The following is a 26,773-nucleotide window of genomic DNA, read 5'->3' on the forward strand; positions in this document are numbered from 1 at the left end:
AATTCTTTCAAAAATATGATGATATTATTGCCTTTTGAATATGAGATGTTGCCTTTAATGAAGATTACAGTCTTGGTTCATTCACTTATGCTTACTTGTTCACTTTTACGTATTCAGTGCAACATCATGATTGCTCTTTGATATTTGTCTCCTGAACATGCCTTCTTTGTTACATGCTAAATGTTTTATATCTTCTATCATATTTTTCAGGATGTCGGATAGAGGAAAAGCTATAGCCTCTGCTTCCAAAAAAAGGAAGCGCTCCAAGACCTCTACACCCCCACCATCTGCTAACTATGCGAGGAATCCGCTGAATGAGGAGGAGAAAGAAAACCAGTTACTCCCGTCCACTGATCCAACCAAATTTCCAAATCTCTACTGCAAGCTCCGCCTTTCCCGTTATGCAAAGAAGAATCTGAATATTGAGAAGAAGCTGAATCTTCCCAATGATGTGAGGCGTGCCATAAACGCCCGTATTTCTGAGCTGGGCTTGGATTTTGTTGATAGGGACTTGGGACGGATTAACATCTCGTGGGTCAAGGAATTTTACTGCAATTTCTTTCGACCGGGCTTGGATTCAGTATTCTTGAGGGGCAGAGAGATCATGATCACTGAGGATGCCTTGAGGGATGCACTGCTCTGCAGAGTTGGCACTTCTGAGACTTGTGCCTACCAGCAGGCAGAGGTAGCTCTCCTCTCCTTGACTTTCGACTATGAGGCACTTAGGCGCGTGATTGCCACACCAGATGCTTCTTGGGTGATGGATTCGAGCAACACAAAGCCCAAGAGCATGCTATTTGCACATCTGACTAGGGAGGCTAGGACTTGGCAACAAATATTTGCCCACTATGTCTTCCCTACCACTCACTTTTCAGAGATTCCGATGGATATGCTAGTCCTGATTGGGTGTGTCATGGAGGGGAAGGAAGTATATTTTCCCCGACTGATTAGGCATAGCATGTGGAGAGCTCATATTCGCGGCTTGTTACCGTTTCCCACACTGGTTACTAGCTTAGCTGAGCTAGCTGATGTCCCGTGGGAGGACAATGACGTGACACCACCACCTCCAGATGACGACGACAAGGAAGTTACTATTCCTTGGGGTGTGTGGGTGCACGAGAGGCCCCCGACCAGCCGCCGTTCTCGAGCTAGAGCAGCAGTCGAGGCAGCTATACCATCTCCTTCGACAGCAGCCCCACCTCCTTCAGCACCCGAGCCCATTTACCTACTGGTTCAGCGTCTGTTTCGGTTCTTGGAGCGCGAGAGGCTTCATGTCAGACGCCGACTGGATCGGATGGATCAGGCACTCATCTCCCTTGGTGCTGAGTTACCTCCGCTTCCAGACTCTCCGACCTCCGATGAGCCGGATCATCAGGAGGAGGACGTGGAGGCACCGGTTCAGCAGGATGGCCCTGACACTACAGAGCCGCCACAGACTCAGGAGGAGCCGGTCCCACAGCCATAGTCAGAGCCTGAGCCTATCATTGTACCTCCCACTGATCCTCCGGTTTAGCATCGAGGACGATGCTTGGTTTTAAGTGTGGGGAGGGCACCGGTAGCACTATTTGGGAACCGGTGAACTTTTCGGCCTAGTTATCTCATTTTGCACATCTTTGTATATATTTTGATGCATTTCTAGTTTGCTTTGGATACTTTTATTGCTTATTTTGGATTTTAGATATTTTGACGCTTTTGGATATTTTTAGATGTTTTGGATGATAGATTCCGTACTTTTAGTTGGATTCTTCTTTATACATTTTGTTTATCTTTGTTTTTAGTTTGTAGTTGTGATTAGAAATCATACTTTGGATTGCAAATATTTAGTCACCCTTTTTGCATAATATATTGGTTCTAAGTGAAAAAGGAAAGGGTGAACTAACAAAATTTTTGAACTTTTCAATCACAACAATGCTTAGTCAAACATTGAGATTTTTCAAGAAGTTTAAATATAGGGCATTAACCCAATTGATTGAAAGAGAATTTTTGAAACTTGCTTGAATTTCATACCTTGTGAAGCATGTATTGAATTGAGAACACAAGCTTGTGAGACTTGAGCCTATTGATGTGGTTACATTTTATAACCACTTATTTTCCATTCTTGTGTGAAATTGTTCTCTTTCCATGATTGTGATCCTTGATTTGCTTGATTCTATATATCCGTTTATTTCTTGTGTTTGTGCATTTATATGATTGAGGCCATTCTTTCATTAGCCACTTACCCAAATAGCCAACCTTTTACTCTCCATTGTTAGCCAATTTTGAGCCTATGCTTAACCAACTTATTCTTATTTTAGCACATTACAAGCCTAAGGCGGAAAACCAATGAAAAGTCCTTGTTTGGATCTTTGATTAACCTAGGCTAGTGAGAGTGTTTTACTATTCAAAGTTGGTGAGGCTTGAGAACATTGGATGGGATAAAAAGGGGCAGTACACTCTTATGTTTAGGAATTGGGCACATATTCATGTATTGATTAAATGTAGAGACCTTATGCATTGATGTTCTTGTATTTAGTTTGAAAGAAGAAAAAGAAAAAAATATATGTGAAGAAAAGAAAAAAAAATGATGAAAAGAAAAGAAAAATGAAAGAGAAAAAAAAATGATGATGATGAAAAAGAAAAAAATAATACAATAAAGAAGGGACAGAATGCCCCAAAGTGAAGTCAATAAAAAGGGGATCAATGCATAAGTATTATGAATCAAATAAGAATGCATGAGTATGTAAGAAAAAGTGAAGAATGGGTAGTTAGAATAGCTTGCATTTGTATATGTCATTAATTAGGTTAGGTGGAAAAGTCTATGCTAATCAAAGACTCAAATCCTAGTCCACTTGACCATAAATGATCCTACCTTGACCCTAACCCCATTACAACCTAAATGAAAGACCTCATGATGAATGTATGCATGCATTGAATAAATGTTGATTGTTAGAAGAAAATCAAATTTTGGAAAACATTATTAGAAGAGAATTGAGTGAATTAACCCTTAAACACTTGAGTGAATAGAGCGGATACACATCCGGTGAGGGTTCAAAAGTTCAATCACATGTGTTCACCCATATTATCTATATTCTTGCAAGTTTGAACTCTTTTTGACAATTCAATACAATTGTGGTTTGGACTTAGTCCTTATTGCCTAGCTCTTGTGCTTACACATGCTCTCTTGAGAATTGATTTGTTTGAACTGAGCATTTCCAATTGCTTTAGATAATTGCATTTAGATAGGACTCATATAGTTTAGTTGCGTTCAATAAATGTCATAACCCTTAGTTCCTTCTTATTTTAGCATGAGGACATGCTAAGGCTTAAGTGTGGGGAGGTTGACAAACCCCAATTTGACGGTTTGTTTTGCATTGAATTTAGAGTATTTTGATAACCTTTTGTCACATTTAGCCTAGGAATTAGCATGATTTTGTTATCTCTCCCATGTTTGTGCTTAAGTGTAAAAACATGCCCTTTAAGCCTTATTTTGATGAATTCTAGTTCTTCTTTGATTCCATAAGATGCCTTGATGTGTTCGCTAGTAATTCCAGGATTGAAATAGGCTAGGCATGGATCAAAGGAAGCAAGGAAGGAAGCATACAAGTGGAGAGAAGCATAAAAAGTCAAAGAAGCAAAGTCAGCCATGCACGCGCACGCGCACAAGGCGCTCGCGCGCACATCGCAGAATTAGCCAGGGACGCGCACGCGTACCGTGCACGCACGCGTCGATGAGGGCACATGACCTCACTAATGCAACACGTGCCTGGCGATTTGAGAGGGTTTCTGAACCCATTTTTGGCGCCAAATTGCTAAGGGGAAAGGAATAAAAGGATGAAGGATTAAGGGGAAGGCATCATCATCAGAATCATCACCTTTTGACCAACAATCACTTTTAGTTTAGAGTTTTAGAGAGAGAAGCTCTCTCTTCTCTCTAGAATTAGGATTAGAAATTAGGGTTAGATTAGGATCTCATAGTTCTAGGTTTAATTCAAGTCTCCTTCTACTTCTACCTTCAATTGATGATTGCTACACTTTGTTTCTTCTCTCTATCCCTATTCTCTTGTTGTAATTTCTCTTATTTTGTTTCTAGGTTTTGTAATCATGATACTCTTGTTCTCTTTATTTTCTTTCAATAATGCAATTTGAGGTAATTTATGATAATTGTGATTTCCTTGTTTGTTGTTGTTGATTCTTTGTATTCAATTGTAGTTAGAATTCATTCTTGTTGTGATTGACTATATTTTTCTTGTGTGCCCTCCAAGTGTTTGATGAAATGCTTGGTTGGATTTTCGTATAGGTTTTGTTCCTCTTGGCCTAGGTAGAGTGATTAGTGACTCTTGAGTTATCTAATTCCTTTGTTGATTGATAATTGGAGAGATTGCTAATTGGTTTGGAGTGCACTAAAGCTAGTCTTTCCTTGGGAGTTGGCTAGGACTTGTGGCTCAAGTCAATTCATCCACTTGACTTTCCTTTAATTAGTAAGGGTTAACTAAGTGGTAGCAATGAACAATTCTCATCACAATTGAGAAGGATAACTAGGATAGGACTTCTAGTTCTCACACCTTTCCAAGAGCCTTTTATAGTTGTTAGTTTATTTTCATTGCCATTTACTTTTCATGCTTCTTATCCAAAACCCCAAAATAACTCATAACCAATAACAAGACACTTTATTGTAATTCCTAGGGAGAACGACCCGAAGTCCAATACTTCGGTTTATAAATTTTAGGGGTTTGTACTAGTGACAAACAACTTTTTGTATGAAAGGATTAGTGATTGGTTTAGAAACTATACTTGCAACGAGAATTCATTTGTGAAATTCTATACCATCAAAAATCCATTCGTCAGTTGTTGATGCAAAATGATGAGATTAAGTTGAACTTGTACAATAATGAAGTATGATTGAAGGTGGTGTGATATGACCAAATTAGTGTGGTGTTGGTGTGCTTGGGTGTAATGTTGAGTTGAATGTGGAATAGGAGTTTGGTTTTTGAAAAAAGTTGAGGTTTGATGGTTTTGAGAAAAATTGTGATTTTTGGCCAACTTTGGCGAAGCATAGCTTCCCCGATTTTTGTCGAACTTGTTTAGAAATAAAAGTGTGTTCGAGACATTTATACCATTAGAAGAACGGAGGAAAAATGATTAAAAATAAAAAAGTTATGCACGTCAGAAATTTGAGGTAAAAAACTGAAATTCTGTAGCTTTTGAAATTTAGTGAAATTTCTGGAAAAACGCATGTCCACGCGTACGCGTGACATGGAATATTTTGCGTATGCATATACCCCCTTCGTGGACAAATGCTACTGCCTAGTTTGCATGCGTACGCGTAATCAGGGGATGCATACGCGTCTTGGCCTAAACGCGTATCGACGAATACACGTGACCCACGCGTACGCGTGGCCCTGTTTTCAGCAAAAACTGATTTTGTGTTTTAATGCTCAAACTTGAACCTCTAGACTTCTATTTTCATTTCTTTAGTCTGAATATTATTATTAAGCTTAACAATAGGATGAAACTAGGAAAAAGGAGGTAACTTAGAGATGAAGGAAGATAACTAAACTAAGGATTGGAGAAGATGGCTTTTGTTTTAATAAGATGATGGAAGAGAGATATATGATGCAGTTAAAAGAGTAATGTAATATTGAGATTAATGAATGAGATAATCGTGGACATTAACAAAATGAGGACGATGAGACGAGTTATGAATTTATAATTGTGTATCATAAAATATAAGAGGAATGAGTAAATGCTTATGATTTATTGAGAAAGTGCAGTAGTGTCGCGAGTATGCTGGAGATGCATATGTAAGCTAAAGATTGAACATTGTTGAGCTTGGGGTGTTGTCTCCCCCATGTTAGTCAGGGATTAGTCCTATGGATAACATTGAGTTTGGGGTGTTATTTTCCCCACGTCATCTTGGGGGTATTGTTTTTCCCATGTTAGCTTGGGGTGTTGTCTCTTCTTCCCATGTCAGCTTGGGATTCGTCCCATGGATATTATTGAGCTTGGGGGCGTTCTCTTCCCTATGTCAGCTTGGGGATTTTTCCTATGGTATATTTTTGAGCTTGAGAACATGTTGGGATGGCTACATAACCGACAGTTGATATCAACAGCCATAGGACAGGCATACATCATGTGCATATTGTTTGAATTGCCTATTTGCGAACTATTTGGGAATGTCTATGTGATTATAACATGCTATTTGTTGTACTTACTATCTGTATTACTTGTAAGTTACTTGTGTTTACCTTGTTTGCTTATTTGTCTGTGTAAACTAATCGGAGATAGAGGAACGGAGGAAATGGTGGAAAAGACTTAGTATTAAGGTCAGGTTTAAGTTAGGCTTAGATATTCTTAGAAGACTACGCTTTTATGGTTTCTGTTTAATACCTTAAGCTTTATAATCTGAGTGTCGGCATTTTAGGATTGCCTCTGGCATTCCCATGACCTTATATATTATGTGCGTGGCACCTTTACCATACTGAAAACCTCTGGTTCTCACCCTATACTGTATTGTTGTTTTTCAGATGCAGGTTGAGAGGCACCTCGTTAGGCGTCTGGACTTCTGAAGCGGAGTGGTTCCTAGGTTTCATTTTGTCATATAGTTTATGTTTATATGTACTTAACTTTCTCTCCGAATAACTTGTTTATTTTGTTCCTCTTAGAGGTTAAAGGAGAACTAGGGTTTTACCTATGTATTTGGGATTTTTGGGATATGTATATATGTATGTAAATATTCTCCGGCTAGCCTTGGCTTTGCAGGCCGAGTTAGGAGCTAGTTATTCTGTATCTTTAACTCTCTATTCTCATTTTCTGTCTATTTATACTTATTATTTTTAGATTTCTTAGCACGCAAGTTATCTCATTTACTGAGCATTGCGCTTTTGGTTTATGTTTGGTTTTATCCGTTTTTTTTTTCAAGGCTCCTAGTTAAATATCTTTCACTATTATTATTATTATTATTATTATTATTATTATATATATATATATATATTTACTTTTAGAGGTCATAATACCTTACTATCCCATTCTTATGACTTAAGCATAAGATTAAGTGTGGTAGGGTGTTACACTTGCCATTTCTTGAAGGCTTCTATTTCTCCTTTCAACAACCCCATTTTGTTGAGGTATTCTAGGACATGAAAAGTTATGTGAGATACCAAATTCATCACAAAAGGCTTCAAAATCTTGATTTTCAAACTCTTTTCTATGATCACTTCTTATGGAAGCTATTTTCAAATCTTTTTCATTTTGGATCTTTTTGCATAGAGTTGAAAAAGCAATGAAGGCATCATTCTTATGAGCTAAAAAAATAACTCATCCAAACCTAATATAGTCATCAACTACCACTAAGCCATAGTGCTTACCACCAAGATTTTGAGTCCTTTTAGGACCAAAAAGATCAATATGTAGCATTTCTAATGGTCTTTTGGTTGAGATGTCATCCTTGGATTTGAAAGAGTTTTTAGTTTGTTTACCCAATTGACAAGCATCACAAGTGATGTCTTTGTCAAATTTTATTTTAGGAAGACCTCTAACTAAATTCTTTTTCACAAGCTAAAAACTTTGAAACATGCTTGCTTGTCCCAATTTCTTATGTCATAACCATTTTTCAGATTCTATAGAAGTAAAACAAGCTACATTTTGTTCTTTTAGTTTCTCTAAGGTTAGTCCATACACATTATTGCATCTTTTAGCTTCAAACAAAATTTTACCATATTTTTTACACACAACCAAGTATTCCAATTTCTTGAAAATAACCAAATAACCTAAATCGCACAATTGGCTAATGCTTAGAAGATTATGTTTCAAACCATCAACTAGAAATATATCATTGATGAAAGTTGAGAAACTCTTACCAACCTTACCTACGGCCATAATTTTTTATTTACCATTGTCACCGAAAGTCACAAAGTCTCCATCATATTTGTCAAGCTTGATGAAGAATGTGGATTTTCCGGTCATGTTCCTAGAGCATCCACTATCCAAATACCACATATCATTCTTCTTCTAGGATGATAGGCAAAACTACACAAAGCTTTTAAGTGACCTTAGGTATCCAAATCTTTTTGGATCCTTTAATGTTAAACCATTTTTGTTGACCAAGAGTATTATATTTGCCAATTATTTTGTAACTTTTATCACCAATTTTCTTTTCAAAAATGAAACATTGAATAGGAAGATGACCATCTCTATTGTATATGTAACAGAATTTATTGGTTGCTGATTTTTTAAGAGGATTTGGGTTTTGAAATCTTTTGTCTTTAGAAGAGGAAACTTTATTTTCAAACTGTGAATTTTTTAAAACAGATTCTGATTTTTCACAATAACCCAATCTAGCTTTTTTAAAAAGAGGTCTTTGACTAGCCAACAGTTTATCTAAATTTTCAACCTCTTTATGCAACCTTACATTCTCTTCAAAGCAATTTAAATATGCAACCACTGAATGCTATTTTTCACAACTTTTAAGTTCAGCCTTAACCCGCTTATTTTCTTTAGCAAGATCAACAGTGGTTTTGGCTTTCCTTAGTTTTTCTTTGAGAAAAGCATTTTCAGCCTTTAGGATGTCATTTTCACATTCAAGTTCATGACATTGGTTCAGAAAATTTCTTATTTTCTCAGTGAGATGATCAATCATAAGATGAAGATCTTCATTAGAGGATTCAATAAAAATTACCTCATCATTATAACTGTGGTCGGCCATAAGGTAGGCTTGAGACTGGTTGTCTGAATCTTCATCTTCTTTAGAGTCATTTTTCAGATCTTTCCAAGATGCCATGAGCCCCTTCTTCCTGTCTTTTTGAGACTTGTCTTCTTTCTTCAACTTGGGACAGTCATATTTGTAGTGTCCAGTTTCTTTGCAGTTATGGCAAATGACCTTGCTTAGTTCCTTCTTTGGTCCCCTTGAGCTGCTTTCTCTGCTTCTTCCTCTTAGTTTCATTATCCTTCTAAGTTTTCTAGCAAAAAACACAAACTCATCATCTAGTAAACAATCACTAGATTCATCACCCAATGACTCATTACGAGATTTAAGAGCCACTCCTTTCTTTTTTGTATTATTTTTTATGTGAGTGATTTCATATGCTAGTAAATTTTCTCTCAGCTCATCATAAGTCATTTGACTCAGATTACTGCTTTCAGAGATAACAGTAGCATTTGTTTCCCAGTCTTTAATCAGACTTCTCAAGACTTTCCTCACCAGCACTTATTCTGAGTGAGTAATTCCCATAACATCTGAGTTATTAATGATGATAGAAAACCTCTCGAACATGTCATCAATTGATTATCCTTCCTTCATAGAGAATATCTCATACTCTTTGCTCAGCATGTCAACTCTGGTTTCTTTCACTTGTGTGGTGCCTTCATGTGTGACTTGGAGCTTATCCCAGATTTTCTATGCTGTTTTGCATCTTGAAACCTTTTGGTATTCCTCGAAGCTAATTGCACAGTTAAGAATGTTGACAGCCTTGGCATTGACTTCCACCTTTTTCTTGTCTTCTTCATTCCATTCTGCTTCGGTTTTGGGAGTGGCAACACCGTCAGCACCCGTTTTGGTGGGTATTTGAGGACTGTTCATGATTATCTTCCACAGGTTATAATCTACTGACTGAACAAAGATCTTCATTCTTTCTTTCCAATAGTTGTAGTTTTTCCATTGAAGAATAGAGGTCTGTTGTTGGATTATCTTTCTGTCAGTGTGTAAGCCATTGTATTGGAACCAATGTTGTTCGCCATCAGGATCTTTCTTCCAATTTGCAAAGCTTGATTTCTGTGAGACCAAGCTCTGATACCAATCGATAGTAATCAGTGGCTAAGAGAAGGGGGTTGAATCTTGGCCTCCCTTTGAACTTTTCTTAAAAGCTTGCTTTCTATTGAGAGAATACAAGAGAGACTTTAGTTTTGTCTCCTAACACGGTAGGAGCCAGAACAGAGTTACTTGCAAGGAGAGTTGTAAAGAAGTAAAGCTTTCATAGAGAAATCAGGAGATACTTTATTTTTGTCTCTTTTAATGCAGAACCAGAAACAGAGAAGAGAATGGAGAACGACACACAGATGTATCCTGATTCGACTACCTAGTACAATGTAGCCTACATCCAGTCTTCGTCACAACAATGATGGAATTTCACTATCCTTTTAACATATTACAATCACCAATTCTCCCTAGGATCTACCCAATCCTATCTGAGACAAGTCCATATTCTAACCCAACCTGAACTGACTAGGACTCACCCTAGCTTTCAACTGCAAGGTGTTAACCCAATTTGCAAGGGAATCCCCTAAGGATCATGACATAAAACATAAATACTCTCAAAGGATTTTTGAAATAACTTAGGCTTTTTTTCCAAGTCTAGCTCTCTACCTTTTTTCACTCATTGGCTTTTTCTTACAAACATCACCATGTTTGCCTTTAACCAATGAAACTCAGATAGACTAAACTAAGAAAAAGAAATACAACATGAAAACCATGAAGGAAAAGAACTAGAACAGCTCAGGGAGCTATGAGGACCGAAACTAGTTCTCTTTCTCTCCTTACTTCAATCCTTGGCTGTTCACCTCTATTATAGAAGAGTGAAGCTTCCAGAGCTTGAACCATCATCAGCACTTCATTTGTCTTATTCTCCAATAATCAGAATCAGCAACGGTGTTTTCAAGAGAGAGAGAGGTTAGAGGCAGTGACATGTAACCATACCTTTCTCTTTCATCCTTTTTCTTCAAGCTTCTTGAATCTGGGACGTGCATCTTTACTTTGGCACCAAGTTTGTTTCTTGACCATTGATTTAAAGTAGAGCACCATTGACTTCAATTTCTTCATAGTTTTTGGAATGGTGCTTGAGATTCAGAAGATTTCTTCACAGTTTCTTGATGAAGCACAAATGAGAAAATCACCTTTTTGTGATCCTCTGTTCGAATGAGATCTTCTCTCTTGTTGTAGCTCGTTTTCTTTCTTTTCTTACTTGAGAATGAAAATTTGCTTTTTGATATTCTCTTTGCCCTACATCCAAATCTTTCCCATTTTCTTTCTTCTTGGATGCAGAGTATGATGTGATGTGAAAAATAGAAGAGAGAGAAGAGAGAATTTGCTTTTCGGTGATATGGTGTGGTGTTCGAATGAAATAAATTTTGAATACCTAGTTGGAGTCTAAGTGAAGTGTATGGATTTTAGTGTATGGTCCACCGATTGGGCTTTATGTTGGACATTGGGCCAATTTATTTTTCTTTCTTTCACATGGTTCAGCCGTTCAAACTTGGATTAGGGTTGAAATTGAATGGTTTGATAGAGCTGAACTTGGTATTGGGCCAGCACGTGTGTGGGCTTGTTTTCATGCTTAATAGGCCATTGTGATTAATTCAATTCTGCACACTAAACACAACACATTACACACACAATTTGATAATAATTTCAATAATAATGTTTAGTCATCATCTTAATCATAGTTTAATTTTCTAAATTCAACAATATTATATAGCATTACCTTCAAATCCAATTGTTGTTTTGCCTTCTCAATCTCTTCCTGTTTAACAAAAAACAAAGCATTTATATTATCAGCTTTTTTAAGTTGTTATCAGTTATCACTAGTTCACTACTATTCAATAGAGAATGAAATTCCAAAAAATAATCTTGATCTCCTTAGGTATATTCTTAGAAAGTGGCTGAACTCGCATGTACAATGGATGCAATGCAAATACTAATAGTGAACTGAAAAACAAGCACATTGTGAGATCACAACGTTTAATCACAAAAACAAATATTTCATCCATCTTAGATGCGATAAAATTAATTTCAAAAACATTTCAATATGATTCATGTGGTTTGTATATTATATAAATTTAAAACAAAAAAAAAGCTGAAGTCTACACCATTTTAAGTATTGTGGTGAAACTGAGCAAAATGACAAGAGACAAAAAAGACCATGAATCCACGAAGCAACATCACATACCATATATTTGTTGTATAAAAGCATTAGAATGTGTTATATTATATATGCAGTACAAAGAACACAAAAAAATGTTTACTCTATCATATCACTATTATTAATTATGCCAGATTCCTTTTTCATATACGTAGAGAGAGATGATAGAGTAACTAAAAGTACTGGGAACAAGGATGAGCATCTCTGCTTCGTCGTCATCTTGATCATGTTTTAGGGCCAAAAAAATTTTGCCAACTCCTCTATCTCAATACTGTCAATCACCGCATTCGTCGCATCAATTACCTGCAAAGCATATTCATATTTGTCGAACGATCAGCCCTTTATATTCATTTACTATCAAACTGAATAACTAACAACATAACTTTAATTCTTCCAATTTTCACCTCTTCATGATGTTGTAATTTATCTTTAGACTGCAAGAAAACATGATAAATTTTGTATCATTCCATTTTGATCTAGAATGCAGAGAACAAACAAGTGTATATATTGCTTCTTTGGATTCTTCTGCTCCCCCAGACCGGCAAACGATAGTTTCCCATATGATATTGCTCCCACTAATACAGATCCTTGAGGATCATTCTGTTGAAATCATGGCCAAGTGATATTTTTTAACAAGTGATCCAACTAACAAAGACATATCAAGGAAAGAAGTAATTGCATTACTTAAAGTAAACATACAATATGTTGTAAACTAAAAAGGTCTCCTGATTCTAGCAAAATTAGTAGGTAACTAATTTCTGATTAAACAATGCCAGTAGCCAAGAGAATATCTAAATCAATGATGGAAGATGAGAGGATAAGGAAGAAAATGATGATTGTAAAAAAATAAAATGATAGAAGATGAGAGGATAAGGAAGAAGCACCTGGCAAGAACAGGCCTCTTTCGTTCAAGCTGGTATCTTCTCCACCCTCAAGTGACCTCTTCCCCATGCTTTTTGCGTCCCCAATTGCCCTCTGCATTTCACACTCATTCACTTCCAATAATAATACCCTAAGTTACCAAATCTGCAACAACTTCAGAAAACCACTAAAGTCAATCACCATTATGTAATACACGTCACGAAATATCATAGTATTAATAATTAATTGATAATAATAATAAAAAACAAAGAAACCCTAGCAACAATAGCAATGACAAACTAGAACAGATCTAGAATACCATAACATAACATAACAATACAAACAAATAAAACTAGAAATTTCACTAAAATCTTCAAATTCCAAGCTTGCCAAACTCCAATCCCGCAAACGAGCAATCTCGACCACCAAATTCCACGAAAAATTTGAAGGAAAAGGGAAAAAAGAACTAGAAAGGAGCTGAACTCACCAAGAAAAGCCTCTGCTGATTGTAGAAGTGGAAGTTGAAGAACGGAACCCGAAAAACTAAACTGGATGATGCGTAAGGCACTAAGATGTTACTGATGCTGCTCTAGAGAGAGAGAGAGAGAGAGAGTTTGGTGATAGAGTTATGGTGGGATCGGAGCAACAATGGTGGGATCGGAGCAACAATGGTGGGAGTGTCGGAAAAGAGAGCGCCGACAGAGGCATTGCGGCAGAAGGGAGCGCCGACGGAAGGGGTTAGGGTTTGTAGCGACGGAAGGGAGCAGTGGTGGAGGGAGGATCGATGGAGGGTTTGCGAGGGACAATCAGAGTCACCGCCAAAGGGAGTGCCAACAGAGGCACCAGGGATGGTGGGAGTGCTGTAAAAGGGAGCGCCGACGGAGGCACTACAACCGCTGGCGATGTTCTTCGGAGTGCTGTGGTTCTTCGCCATCAGGTGTTTAGGGTTATTTGCTAGTGTTTTAATGTTTAGGGAATGGCCAGAAAGGTTTCATGTAAATTGAAAGAGTTTCGAAACTCTTTGAACTAAAGCTTTTTTTTTAAACCTTTTGGTCATACTTTTGAAGCATGCCAAAAGAGTTAAAGAAAACGATCATGCTTTTAAAACGTCACTGCAACGAAATCATGTTGCCACGCTTCAAAAGCGTGGCAAAAAAAGTGTTACCATATTTCTAATGAATTGTCATCCTCCTAAAAGCGTGGTTATTAATCTTTTTTGGCCACGCTTTTAAAACGTAGTTAAAAAAACGTGGCCGTAGACCTATTTTCTTGCCGTGAGAATAAGAAGAATTTAATAGTATTAGAGAGAAATTAAAAAAAAAATTAGAAAAGAGTTAAGAGAGAGAGATAGAAGAAGATAATTCTATTAATGAAATTTTAAATTAAAAAAACATAAATCAATAATTTTATGATTCTATCACTATTACTCTATTTATAATAAATTTTGCTCTTAATAAAAACTTTTTAATTAGACTATAGAATCCAGTTTTACTACAAAATATATACAACACAGCCAGCACAGCTACTAGAAGGAATGGAAAGTCTGCCAAATAAATATTTCTTTTCTTTAGGTTAATTTGTTATAAATGTTTGCTTCAATATCTATCATCTATATGTAACCTTAAATGTAATTTGCAATCACTTTTAGGAAAAAAAAAATATTTTAAAAATAAAAAATCAGTTTAAAACAATCTAAATTATCTTAATTAAGTTATATTCTTTAATTATCACTTACTTTATTTTATATATTTTAATTACGGTTAGAATGATTGAATAATATTAAATATAATAAATAATGACATATATGAGTGTAGATATTTTATACATAAAATTTTAAATATTAAACTAAATAAATTAACTTTGATTATTATTTCTCTAGCATAATCAATGTTGTATCCATAATAGAATTTATTAATACAAAATTTGTTAAAGATGTATGAAAAAAAAAAAGACAATAATTAGAAGGGGGAAAAAAAGCTAATAAACAAGATAAATATAATGCCATGAAAGTGTGAATATACAAAGTGTGAACCTTTTAGTAAAAGAAAATTTTTTAAATATATTAATAAAACACACGTGTAGCATTAACCACAAATGTGTAACAATGGCCTCTCCTCATATTTGAAGGCCAAAGAATAGCCAAAAAAATAGCAAAGAAAATCTTAATTTGAACATGAATTTTCGAAACTTGCGGATACACCTCACATCCACACTCAATTATCACTATAAAAGAAGTTTCATGTACTCCGTAAAACTCACCACCCTCAATACATTTTTCTCTTACAACTTTTGTGTGGTCTCTCTCTCCTTTTCTTTTGCTCAAAGGGAGAGAGAGAACAATAAAAAGAATAAATAATATTTGTAAGAGAAAAATGGCTTCTTCAATGAGGGTGGTCTTCTTCTTGGGCCTCATTTACGCGGCTCTTATATCAGTGGTGGTTGCTTCAGAAGAAGCCGCCACTTTATCTATTGATGTTGGTAAAATTCCCACCACAAACACAAACGATGGTAATTTTCTTATTCCTCTTTTTATTGTTATTCTTTGAATTCATCATGTTCTAAGAAATAAATAGTCATTTTGACAAAATATTATTAAAAGATGCAAATAATAAAATAAATTTAATGTATATAAATATATAACTAAATTAACTAAAAGTTTCGTTTAATTTGTCAAACAAAACATTTTTGAAGAGTCATTTGTTATTTACATTTTTTAATATTCATTTTGTTAAAGTCCTAAGATTTTGAGGTTCAAAATAATTATTTAATTTGTTCCAGGTGGTTACATTTTTTTAATTATCTTTTGTTTGCAAAATGTAGGTACCGCAATTGATCAAGCGGTTGGTTATCTTCTAATGTTGTTGGCTTTGGTGCTCACCTACCTCATTCATTAAGAGATCGTTAAGGAAACAAAATGCTAGTGTTGATAAGAGAGAAGCATTATTTATTGTAACACTTGTGAGGAATATTTTTGTTGACAAGAAGGAAGAATGGTTTTTTGACAAGAGAATATGTGCTTCAATTGGAAACAATTTATGGATACCTAGATTATTTTTCTAGCTCCAATAATGATATTATAATTTTTTGGCTTGTCTTTTTTATTGATATTCATTTATTTGTTTTATTTATTGTTCATTCAGAATAACTTATACGTAATATGAAGGAACGAATTATAATATAGATAAATGAGAGATATTCTTTAATTTATGAATTAATAAATGACCACCATTTGATTATACTTGTTGAATATGACATTTGACAGCTTCCTTTTTTTTTTTTTTTTCCCTCTTTTGGGACCAAATTCATTGAAGATGATTATCATCTCCATGACAAAATTTAAATCACCTTACGTAAGTAGTATGAAAAAGGGGGAATAATAAATTTAACTAATGCTTTTAGGCAAATGATTGGCCATAAGTAGATTTTAGTTAGGGGCGTTTGTGGTGTAATTTGAATCAATTTTGAGTTAAAAATTTATTTCATTCGAATATTAATTTTATTTGTGATGTGGTTTGGATGGGATGATTTCTCTAGATAATCTAATTCAATAATTATAAAAAATTTGAATTGAATTATATATTTATGATTTTATAAATTAAAAAAAAATAAATATATATAATAAGTCTCAACATCAAATCTTAAATAATCAATAATGACATAACAAGTTTCAATGCTATATTAGAAAACCAACAAGAATATAACAATAGAAATAAAATTATAGGATGGTTAAAATAAATAAATAAATATTTTTTTAATTTATAAAATATTCACTAAATAATAATAATAATAATAATAATAATAATAATAATAATACATAAATAAGATAAAAATATATAACAAATTGAATATATTATAGGTAAACTTTAAATATAATATTAAAAAGATAATATTATATCACATTGTAAATTCGAAATATGATCCAATACAATTCATGCAATTTGCTAAAAATATAATCTAATCAAATTTAAATTAGTGTGATTTTAATTAGTTTTTTATTTAGATTGAATTGAATGAACGATTTAACTTGAATCGATTTAAGTTTGAACAACCTAAATTTAGTTAAATTGTTTTGCTAAATTAATTTTTAGTGTGTACTTAGTATTTTGTTATTCGATAGGTATACTAACTAGTCGGTTAGTTGGGATATTTATGCCCTATAAATATATTTGCTTTGCAAATTTTCTTGGATTCATGATTCTCTTTCATTCAGACTCTGTTTTTTCTCATTTTACTCTCGGTTCCTCTTGCTTTTTATTTGTTTATTTTACTTAGTGACCACTAACACCGGGTTTAAATAGCAAGATTATTAAGTATGTGCTCTTCTTTCTTTATTTGACTTAATGCTAGAAAGAATTAAAAAAAACAGCCATAGGCCCTCACATGGTATTATTAGAATTACGGAAGGAATATGATGGAACAAAAAAAATTGAAAAGTAAAAGAATTTAAAATATGCTTCATAAATAAAAAATTCAATTATCAAATTAATCACTATATATTTATGTATATGTATACATGTTATTTTATATATTTTTCTAATGAAATAATTAATACATATCATAATAGAATAATTAAATATCTTTACAGTAATATATAATCAATTCTTTTCATAAACAAAATATATATATTTATATAGTGATTAATTGAAAACTAATTCTTGATATCTATGTAGCATAATTGAAAAAATTTCACTATGCAATTCAATTGGACTAACAGTTGACTTCTCTCAATTTTTTTCGATCAAAATGTGCTGACACCCCCTAAGAAGATGCAAAAGTGGAAATAGATAGAGAATATGTATGTAAATTTATCTTTTGTTTATAACTATCTGTGAGATCTCATCGATTAAGTATATTCAAACATGAAATAAAGCGTCAATTAGCCATACAAGATAGACATTCGAAATACATTTATCTACGAATTCAAGGAGCCAAATCACAATTTTAAAACTTATTTAAATACATTTCCTAGCAAAGATATCAGGAATATTGCTCCAACTAGCCTTAACATAATGGACTCCATTTCTCAATTGTGTGGTGCCGCATCAACTTCGTTGCAACTTGCATGGTTTATTCTTCTGTCCATTTAATAATAATAATAATAATAAAATCCATTTCCTCCACTAGTTCCACCCAAAAACAAAATATACTTCAGGAAACTGACAAAAAAAAACGGGTCAAATTTTATTCCCGACGTAATCTTCTTCAATTGAAGAGGAGTTGTTCTCAACAAAATTTGTGCTGCTCGACAAAGCAGCAAAATTACAATTACAAGAAAAGCTCAAGAACCTTATAAGTTAGTTGCTTGCTGCATGCATGGCTTATATTTAATTTAACCCTTATGTAATTGACAATTTGCTATTTCATGTGCTGTGTTGTGTTGTTAGTTCCGAGTTGATCAGAGAATCTGTTTTGTTATGATGATTTAGCGTTGTGAATGAAGAGCAAACTTGACAACTTCATAGAATGAAACCACTATTCCAACGGAGGGGCCAGCTCTTCCAATTCGTGGACCTAAACCTGTGAACAGTCCCTTCATGCCTCCATCTCTGTTCAAGAAACAAACACCAATCACAGTTGGAATCACCCAAGATACAGAAAAATCAAAATTTGATCAAGGCTGTGTTCCAAAATATCAATCATACCTCCAAACTTCCATCAATGTTTGTCTTGTGGTCATTCTCAGTTGCCTCACCGGATCCCTCTGCGTTTTTTGAGAGAAAATATGATATTAGAACAAGACCAGATAGGGTTCCCATTTCTTCGATTAAGTTTGAATAACTGAAAGCAAGAAACGAAACAAACCTCTATTTGCCTTCGAGTTTTCGCTACATCTAGCGGACATGTAGCTCCTGCTGCTAGAGTTCCAGCAACAAAACCAGCTGAAAAATTCGCCCCAAGAACACCCAATGCATCGGCATCATCACCCCCTACCAGGCTAAGGAGTTTTCTTCTAGTCTGCAGAGCAACCCAATTTGGAATAAGAAATATAGAATACTGCGAAGAAGAGCTTCTCGCGTAAATGATTTGGAGTGGAACTCACAGGTTCTAGAATTGACCAACAAATTGCAGAGAAGGGTACATCTCGGGCAAGTTGTGCTCCCATACCAGTCCACAGAACACGATAACCTTGCCCTGCAAGGAATCAGTTAGAAGGTAGGATTGATATCTTATTCCAAGAAAAAAAAAAAAAGAATGTAGACATTCTGCTACAGAAAATGATTAAGGCAGAAAAAGAGTACAGGCAGCTAATCCAAAAAATGAGCACATTCTAGAGGGATTTTCCTATTGGAAGGAGCTAGAATCCCACTTTTAGCTTATACCAGAGAACTAAAACTACAGTTTATTAACCAGCTAAATTTAAATAATTGATTGGCAAAGACTTCAATGTTATCTCAAGTACATTAACCATCAACTCGGAAAAAAAATTAATGAACCATATGAAGATGTAAAAACTAGTCAATTTTGTAATCCTTGACAAACTTACTTATCTATGTAAAGTTAACATAGAAGTGAGTCTACTACAATGTTTTCATTATTATGGCAGATATGTTAAGAATGTCACAAAACTAGATACTTACAGGTGTTCTGAGGAGGACTATTTGAACCCTTGACATGTGAAACAACACCTACAAGAGTCTGAAAAACTCCAGGAGGCTTTTTACCAACTTGAGTCTCTTGAAACGCCTATAACAGAGGTGCACACAGTTAAGACAGGATAATGTATCCAAAAACAAATAAGCAATAATCAACCACTCATAAGTTATATAACAATGAGCAACAATCATAACATGAGGAGAAAACCCAAGTTAAAAATGAAGGAGCATATATGTTGGCACTTATACATGAGAAACATATTGAACATATGTGTATACTGTACACGGAATTACGGATTCACAAAAACAAAGGAAAAACTCATAAACATGATTTAAGCAAGCACCATACTTTACTAATAAATAATAGGAACTAAAATGTAAAGTCTTATGCTTGCACTCAGTAGGCGAGGTTATATCATATGCATCAATTTATCTTAAATACCTGCATACGAGTTCTGGCGAGTTCAATAGGATAACAAGTTGCACATGCAAGGGAGCGTGACAATGAACCAGCCACTAAAGGTACATATGGAGTTGTCATTGGAGCACTTCTTGCAGTGAATTCCTCCAACCAGTTGAGGAACAAGTCATAGCATGGAAGGTAAATTCCCACCTGTGAATGTGATTCAACCATAGAATACAAAATTAAAAAGTCATTCAATTTCTCTATCTTCATTATGTAATGTTGACTGCTTAAAACACTGAAAATTGCTGATAGAATTGTGAACCTACGGTTGGTATAGCAAGTGCCAGGCCTGCATTTGTACCCCTCCACAGCCTTGAAAATCCTTCCTGCATACCAGCCTTCCATTGATTAATGCAATCTTTGCTTATTTACAAAGCTAATAACTAACAAGCATATGAAAGCTTCAAGCACAGATATATAACAAAGTAAACTTGGTGTCCACATCCTATGTCTATATTCTATAAGATTAAACCACCAACCTGTTGTACAACTTTATACAAGACATCAAATGTTCCCTTGTACCGAAAACACTCAGGAGGACAAAGCGAAATTGTGCCATGGATTCCAGCCCGGGAACACGAAGGAGAACATCTTAAATCAGCAAACATCTGATAAACAACACCAGAACAGTCAAACTAATCGCTCAAACAGGCAGCTATAAACATGGAATCTCTCACTAGCATGCAAACAATCAACTACAAAATAATCCACAACATAGCATATCACAACATTTGTTTATTTTGTGAATGAGAAGTACTATATACAAATTCTTTGAATTCGAGACATACCATGTTAGGGCCAAAACAAGCCATACGAGTGGTCATATTACTGAGGCGATGAGAATAAGCCACCCCTGCGGCTTGTGCTTGCAACCTTGTCTGATATTAAACAGCAACAACAAAATCAATCAGAACAATACATAACATAAATAAATAAATAACCGAAACGCCATTAAAAAAAGTTCTAATCTTTGGGCAAAGGGTTTTAGTATGTTCCTAAATTCATTGATAATCAACAATAAGTTAATAACAAATACAAAATTTCCACCACCTTCTATTCTTCCGAGCTGCATACATAATAAAGCAATTAATAGGGTTTTGTTATACCTTGGCAACATCAAGGGGATTAACAATAATGGCGGAGATGAAGGCGGCGCCTGCGGCAGAGAAAGCTCGTTCGCCAATTCCCAATTTGTTAGCGTCAGACGATTGCGGCGGCGACGGCGGAGGCTGAAGAGAAGGAGATTCGAGCAACAACGGAGCTTGAGCACTCAATTCAGCTTGTGAAATTGAAGCAACTTGGTCGGAAGAGGAAGCCATCCATGGATTTTGGACTCGTTCTGAATCCACCATTTTTTTTCTCTCTTCTCAAATGTTAGAACAAAATCAAATAAAAATTCAGAACCGAGTTCAACGATTCAACCCCCCGATTTAACAAAATAACAAAACAAAATTTAAAAAAAAAATAAAAAAATGGAATATAGAGAAGGGTCTCCGGGTATGTTGGGGCGAGGGCGAGAAAGAAAGAATAAGCGTAAGCTACGCTAATGTAAAATTAGTGCCACGTTTGTTGACAAGTGTGGGGAAACGTCGTTTTCTTTTCACATAGTAAAATAAAATGCTAACAAAAAGTCAAAAACCAAAACCCTAGACGATGATGTTGAAGAAGAAGAAGAAGAAGTGCGTGGCCACAATTAGTGAAAATTCTTTTAGGTACCTCAAAAATCAAAATGCACATACGTTATGAATGACGCAAAATGTAGAATCCGGAACTAGAAGGTGAAAGAAGAAGAAAGCGAAAAAGCGGCGCTACCTTCAGCCGAGGGAACTCGAGTCTTGAGTCTTGAGTCTTGAGTGTATAATCTACTACTGTTTTTTACAAATTACGGTTAATTTTTTTTTCATTAAATAGTAATCCTTTTTATTTTTATGTTGTGATCTATCATATCATATCATATCTATAAGAAATTAAGAATCTCTATCTTTTAAACACTTTTTGATAATAAATTTAACATAAAAAGACATGTGATAATAAACTCATTTATAAATTAGATAAAATTTTAGACACCAAAAATAAAGAAGATCAAATTGGATACTTTTTGAGTTAACCTAGGCGGGTAAAGCATAGTATATTTCCTTCTAGAGCTTTCTAGCGTGTACAACAAGCGGTTCGGCGCTCATGCCTCATAGTATACAAGTACATTTATATGGAGTAAAGTCTTCACTCTTCGGTAGGGTTGGAAGTAAACCTCGGATTGGAACTAAATTGAATTCAGTCGACTTAGACCAAATTCAAGCTCGACTCACGAAAATTAAGTTTGATTCACAGTTTGGTTTATTAATAATTTAATTTATTTTATAAGTTCAAATTCGTCTCAACGAAAGCTTATAAGCTGGTTCGAGTTCACGAGTTGGCTCAAATAATAGAAATAGAAATATAATCTATAATTCTATATCAATAAATTCTAACTTATATATATTAAAAAATATTAAAAAAAATTAATATATTATTTATCTATCAATTATAAATTTTTTATTTATGTCCTACATCAAAATTATATATAAAAAATGACAATAAATTTTTAAACAATTAAAAACATTAATACATATATAAATTTATATTTAATATATATATATATATATATATATATATATATATTAAATTATTAATACTCATATCATATATGCATTTAATCTATACTTTTAATATTATATATATATAATCGAATCAATTCACGAGCTAATAAGCTGAACTTATCCAAGTTTAAGCTCGACTCATTTAATTTATGAATTCAAATCCAAGCTCAAGTTTGGCTCACCAACTCATGAGTTAGCTTATCGAGCTATTAATGAGTCGAGTTCGAGCTGACTCATGAGTTGGTTTGACTCACTTCCAGCTCTACTCTTCAGTTAATAAAAAAAAAAATTTTACTTTTAAGATTTTATAAAAATTTAAAATAATAAAATCTATATTATATCATATTTGCTATTTTTATATTTTTTTAAAAAAATTTAAAAGTATACTTAAAACAAAACTCAAACAAACCTTAAGTTTTTCAAAAATCTAGTAAATTTAGCACATGCTTTAAAAGTATAAAAAACGCGCATACTATTTTATTTTTATAGGAGTAAGAAATTAGCAAATTATTGTGTTTGTTTATTAATAATAAAAAACAGAAAACATTAAAAAACGGATATTATGATTGGAAAAATAACATAAATTCACAGTATACACAATTTACATATTTAAAAAAAAAAGAGAAGGATTTGAATTACTTTAAACATAAAATATAATAAAATATAAATGTTGAAATAATATGGATTTATTTTAGAAAAATAATGGAAATTCAAATTTATGCTTCTAATTATTTCTCTAACTTTTAAATGAAAATAGTTCTACATTTTTTATCGATTTTTTTAAAAGATAATATATCTATTTATTTATATATTAAAAAGATAACCAAAAAGATAAATTAGAATTCTTAATTTACATGACCAGCCGCAGGTAGTAACAGATTCTGTTAGGCAGTGGGGACTACCCCTAACGGCCTAACCCCTTTGTTTTGTTCCTTCAAGTGGTGTTGAGGAATGGAGAGTAGTTTATAAATACGCCAAGTGTAAATAAATTGAAGCAACACATGTTCGCCTTCACAACCACACCTAGACCCATCAGTTATTGCCACATGCATCAACCAATGTTTATCACAAAATTTCTCCAGTAATATGTTAAAAAGTAAACTATTATTTCTACCCACAAAAATTAAAAATGCTGACAGATCTACTCATAAAAAAAAGAATTATCATTTGTACTCATAAAATATGAGTTTCATATAATAAAATTATTCAAATACTAAAAAATTACATAAAATTTTTAAATTACCCTTATCATCATCTGCATCATCTTTTTTCCGTTCTCTCTCTCCTTCCATTTTTTGAACTCCTCGCTACCGCCAGCGTCAACTCTGCTAACTTCTTTCTTTCTCTCTTTCTCTCTATTCTCTTCTGCTAAAACTCTCAAATTATCCTTATCATCATTTGCTTTTCTCTCTCTCTCTTCTTCGAATCCTCAATCCAAAAAAATGGCTTCTTTTAGAATCAACATGCAAGTTAAAATGAGAAGATAAGCAAACACACACATATAAAGAGACAACATTGAATGAAAATAGAAAATTGTAACTATGGGATTGCAGATTTTGTATTGATTGAGTTATGAAAAGGGGAAGAAAATAAAAATAGGAAACTCACAGCAGTGAAGAGCGTGGATGAATTGGGCAACGAATTTAAAATTGCGATGTCTCCTCCACTGTTTGAAACCACACCGCAGCTACAAATTTTTCCCTTCTCAATTTCATAGCATTTTCTTCTTATGTGGATCGGTCACTGTCTTCTTCGTTTTTCCTCTTTGCTTTTTCTATTGTTGTTGTTACTTTATGTGAAGAAGATGATAATTGAGTTATGTGGTGGTGATGGTGATGGTAATGATGAAGAAAATGACGTGGTGGTGCCTTTGAACTCAGAGTTTGGCTCAGGCGAAGGTGAGACAGGGAAGGAGAGAAGGAGGGGTGGATGATGCGGATGATGATAAGGGTAATTTTGAGATTTTTATGTAATTTTTTAGTGTTTGGATAATTTTGTTATATGAAACTTATGTTTTATGGGTACAAATGGTAATTTCCTTTTTTTATGAGTAAATATATCGACGTTTTCAACTTTTGTGGGTAGAAATGGTAGTTTACTCTATTTTAAAACATCATTATTAGGATTTAGTTATATATAGCATGTTAAGAATCTATTTTAATAGTATAATAGTAAAAAAAATTTAATTTTTAATATATTAACAAATTATTTTTAATAATTTTAATAAATTATTTTTATAACATTTTAAAATATAATTTTAAAACGCATGTTAACAAAATTTATTATTATTGTTATTGTTGTTATTTTTTTTTTACCTATAACTATTTTGATAGCTAAGATAATTTACTCAAAATTTCAAACTTTTATCCCGATAAATAATCGATCTTGATACTTAGGTAGAAGAAAAAGAAAAATTATTCACATATTAAATATTTTTAACATCGATATAAAAATATGATTATTATTTATTAATTATATATTTAAATTATTTTTTAATTAACAAAATAAATAAAATAATATTTGATTATTAAAAAAATATTAATATTAAAATAATATTTGTCAAACTCATAGATTTAAGTAGATTCGTAAATTTGTACAATTTTACTTATTATATATTTTAAAATAAAAGAATATATATTATACATAATTTATATTTATTCAAATCTAAATAATCAAATCAACAATTTTAATCTCAAAGCACATCAAAATAAACTAAACGGGTCTGTTACACATCCATGTTTCTATGTATTCAAGTTGGCCAAAATCCAAATCCACTCACGCGCATTAATAAAGCGTGAAAACACGTGTTCGAAAACTCTTTTGTTATCTTCGCGCTCATTATGAAAAAATGTTACTTCTTCCTCAATACGAAACCACTACACGAAACCACTCCTTCTCTTCGAATCTCTCTCAAAATCACTCAAACTTCAGTCAAGTTCTCTGCGAAAACCACTACTGGAGAAGAATCGCGACAAGATTTCGCCACGAACAAGCAAAAACGAACGAAAACAGTAACAGAGACTAACAAAGGTATGAAAAAAACTATTGTTCATTTGAAATCTTGCAATGTAGCATTTCTCCTAGTTGCATTTTAGCTTTACTGGATTGATTTCCTTCGTTCAGTAGATCAACGTATTCTGATTGCATTTTTACAGTATAACTAGGGTTTTGAATAAAATTTTTTCTTATTTTCTTTCAGTTCAGTGGGTAGTGTAACTAGGACTTTGAACTTGATTGTTACTCTGTTCAGTTCTTCTTTTGCATGGAGAAATACTATTCTTGATGATTGAAAGTTTATGAAATACTATTCTTGATAATTGAAAGATTATAATGATTTATTCACCACATGGATTGTGTTCGGTTCGATGGACTTGGGGATTCTCATTCACTTGATATTTAGTGTGTTTAGGGTTTTAGGCTTTATTTTGATTGCATTTTTACTGTATAACTAGGGTTTTGAATCAAATTTGTTCTTATTTTCATTCAGTCCAGTGGATAGTGTAACTAGGTCTTTGAACTTGATTGTTACTCTATTCAGTTAAGTTCTATTGCATGAAGAAACACTATTCTTGATAATTGAAAACTTATAATGATTTATTCACCACATGAATTGTGTTCGGTTCGGTGGACTTGGTGATTCTCATTCACTTGATATTTAGTGTGTTCAGGATTTTGACTTTATTCTGGTTGCATTTTTACTGTATAACTAGGGCTTTGAATTAAATTTGTTTTTATTTTTATTCAATCCAGTGGATAGTGTAACTAGTTCTTTGAACTTGATTGTTACTCTATTCAGTTAAGTTCTAATGCATTTAGAAACACTATTGTTGATAATTGAAAGCTTATAATGATTTATTCACCACGTGGATTGTGTTCGGTTCGGTGTGCTTGGTGATTCTCGTTCACTTGATATTTAGTGTGTTCAGGGTTTAGGCTTTATTCTGATTGCATTTTTATTGTATAACTATGCTGTGAATCAAATTTGTTCTTATTTTCATTCAGTCCCGTGGATAGTGTAACTAGGTCTTTGAACTTGATAGTTACTCTATTCAGTTAATTTCTATTTCATGAAGAAACACTATTCTTGATAATTGAAAGCTTATAATGATTTATTTACCATATGGATAGGCACGGACCCAGTAAGAGCAATGAGGGGCACTTGCCCCATTGCTTTTTCATTTTTTTTTCCAAAATAGTTATATATAATAATATATCTCTACTTTAAATTTTAAATGATCCCACTACAAATAAATTACACTCAATTGGTTAAAGTTTCAAATTAACTTTTTTATTTTCTATTATTTTTACTATTATTTAACTTACTTAAAT

General features: G+C 33.5%; 1 protein-coding gene and 1 long non-coding RNA gene across 2 annotated transcripts; one reads left to right on the top strand and one right to left on the bottom strand.

Annotated features, from left to right (window-relative positions):
* Window positions 1–14,835: 14,835 nt before the first annotated feature.
* Window positions 14,836–15,839, top strand: LOC112762440 (uncharacterized). Its single transcript, XR_003182682.3, has 2 exons — window positions 14,836–15,257; window positions 15,570–15,839. It is a non-coding gene; the product is annotated as an uncharacterized lncRNA (long non-coding RNA).
* Window positions 15,840–17,906: 2,067 nt separating this feature from the next.
* LOC112766209 (mitochondrial carrier protein MTM1) lies at window positions 17,907–21,982 on the bottom strand. The gene is made up of 11 exons (XM_025812103.3): window positions 21,621–21,982; window positions 20,915–21,171; window positions 20,597–20,686; window positions 20,288–20,416; window positions 20,075–20,134; window positions 19,785–19,955; window positions 19,328–19,433; window positions 18,790–18,881; window positions 18,552–18,704; window positions 18,392–18,450; window positions 17,907–18,295 (listed from the first exon to the last, which is right to left on the bottom strand). Exons 2-11 carry the CDS (start codon window positions 21,158–21,160, stop codon window positions 18,172–18,174), a joined length of 1,230 nt encoding a protein of 409 aa, XP_025667888.1. The 5' UTR covers window positions 21,161–21,171; window positions 21,621–21,982; the 3' UTR covers window positions 17,907–18,171.
* Window positions 21,983–26,773: the final 4,791 nt, after the last annotated feature.

This window comes from Arachis hypogaea, chromosome 17 (assembly GCF_003086295.3).
Source record: "Arachis hypogaea cultivar Tifrunner chromosome 17, arahy.Tifrunner.gnm2.J5K5, whole genome shotgun sequence".
Classification (NCBI taxonomy): domain Eukaryota; kingdom Viridiplantae; phylum Streptophyta; class Magnoliopsida; order Fabales; family Fabaceae; genus Arachis; species Arachis hypogaea.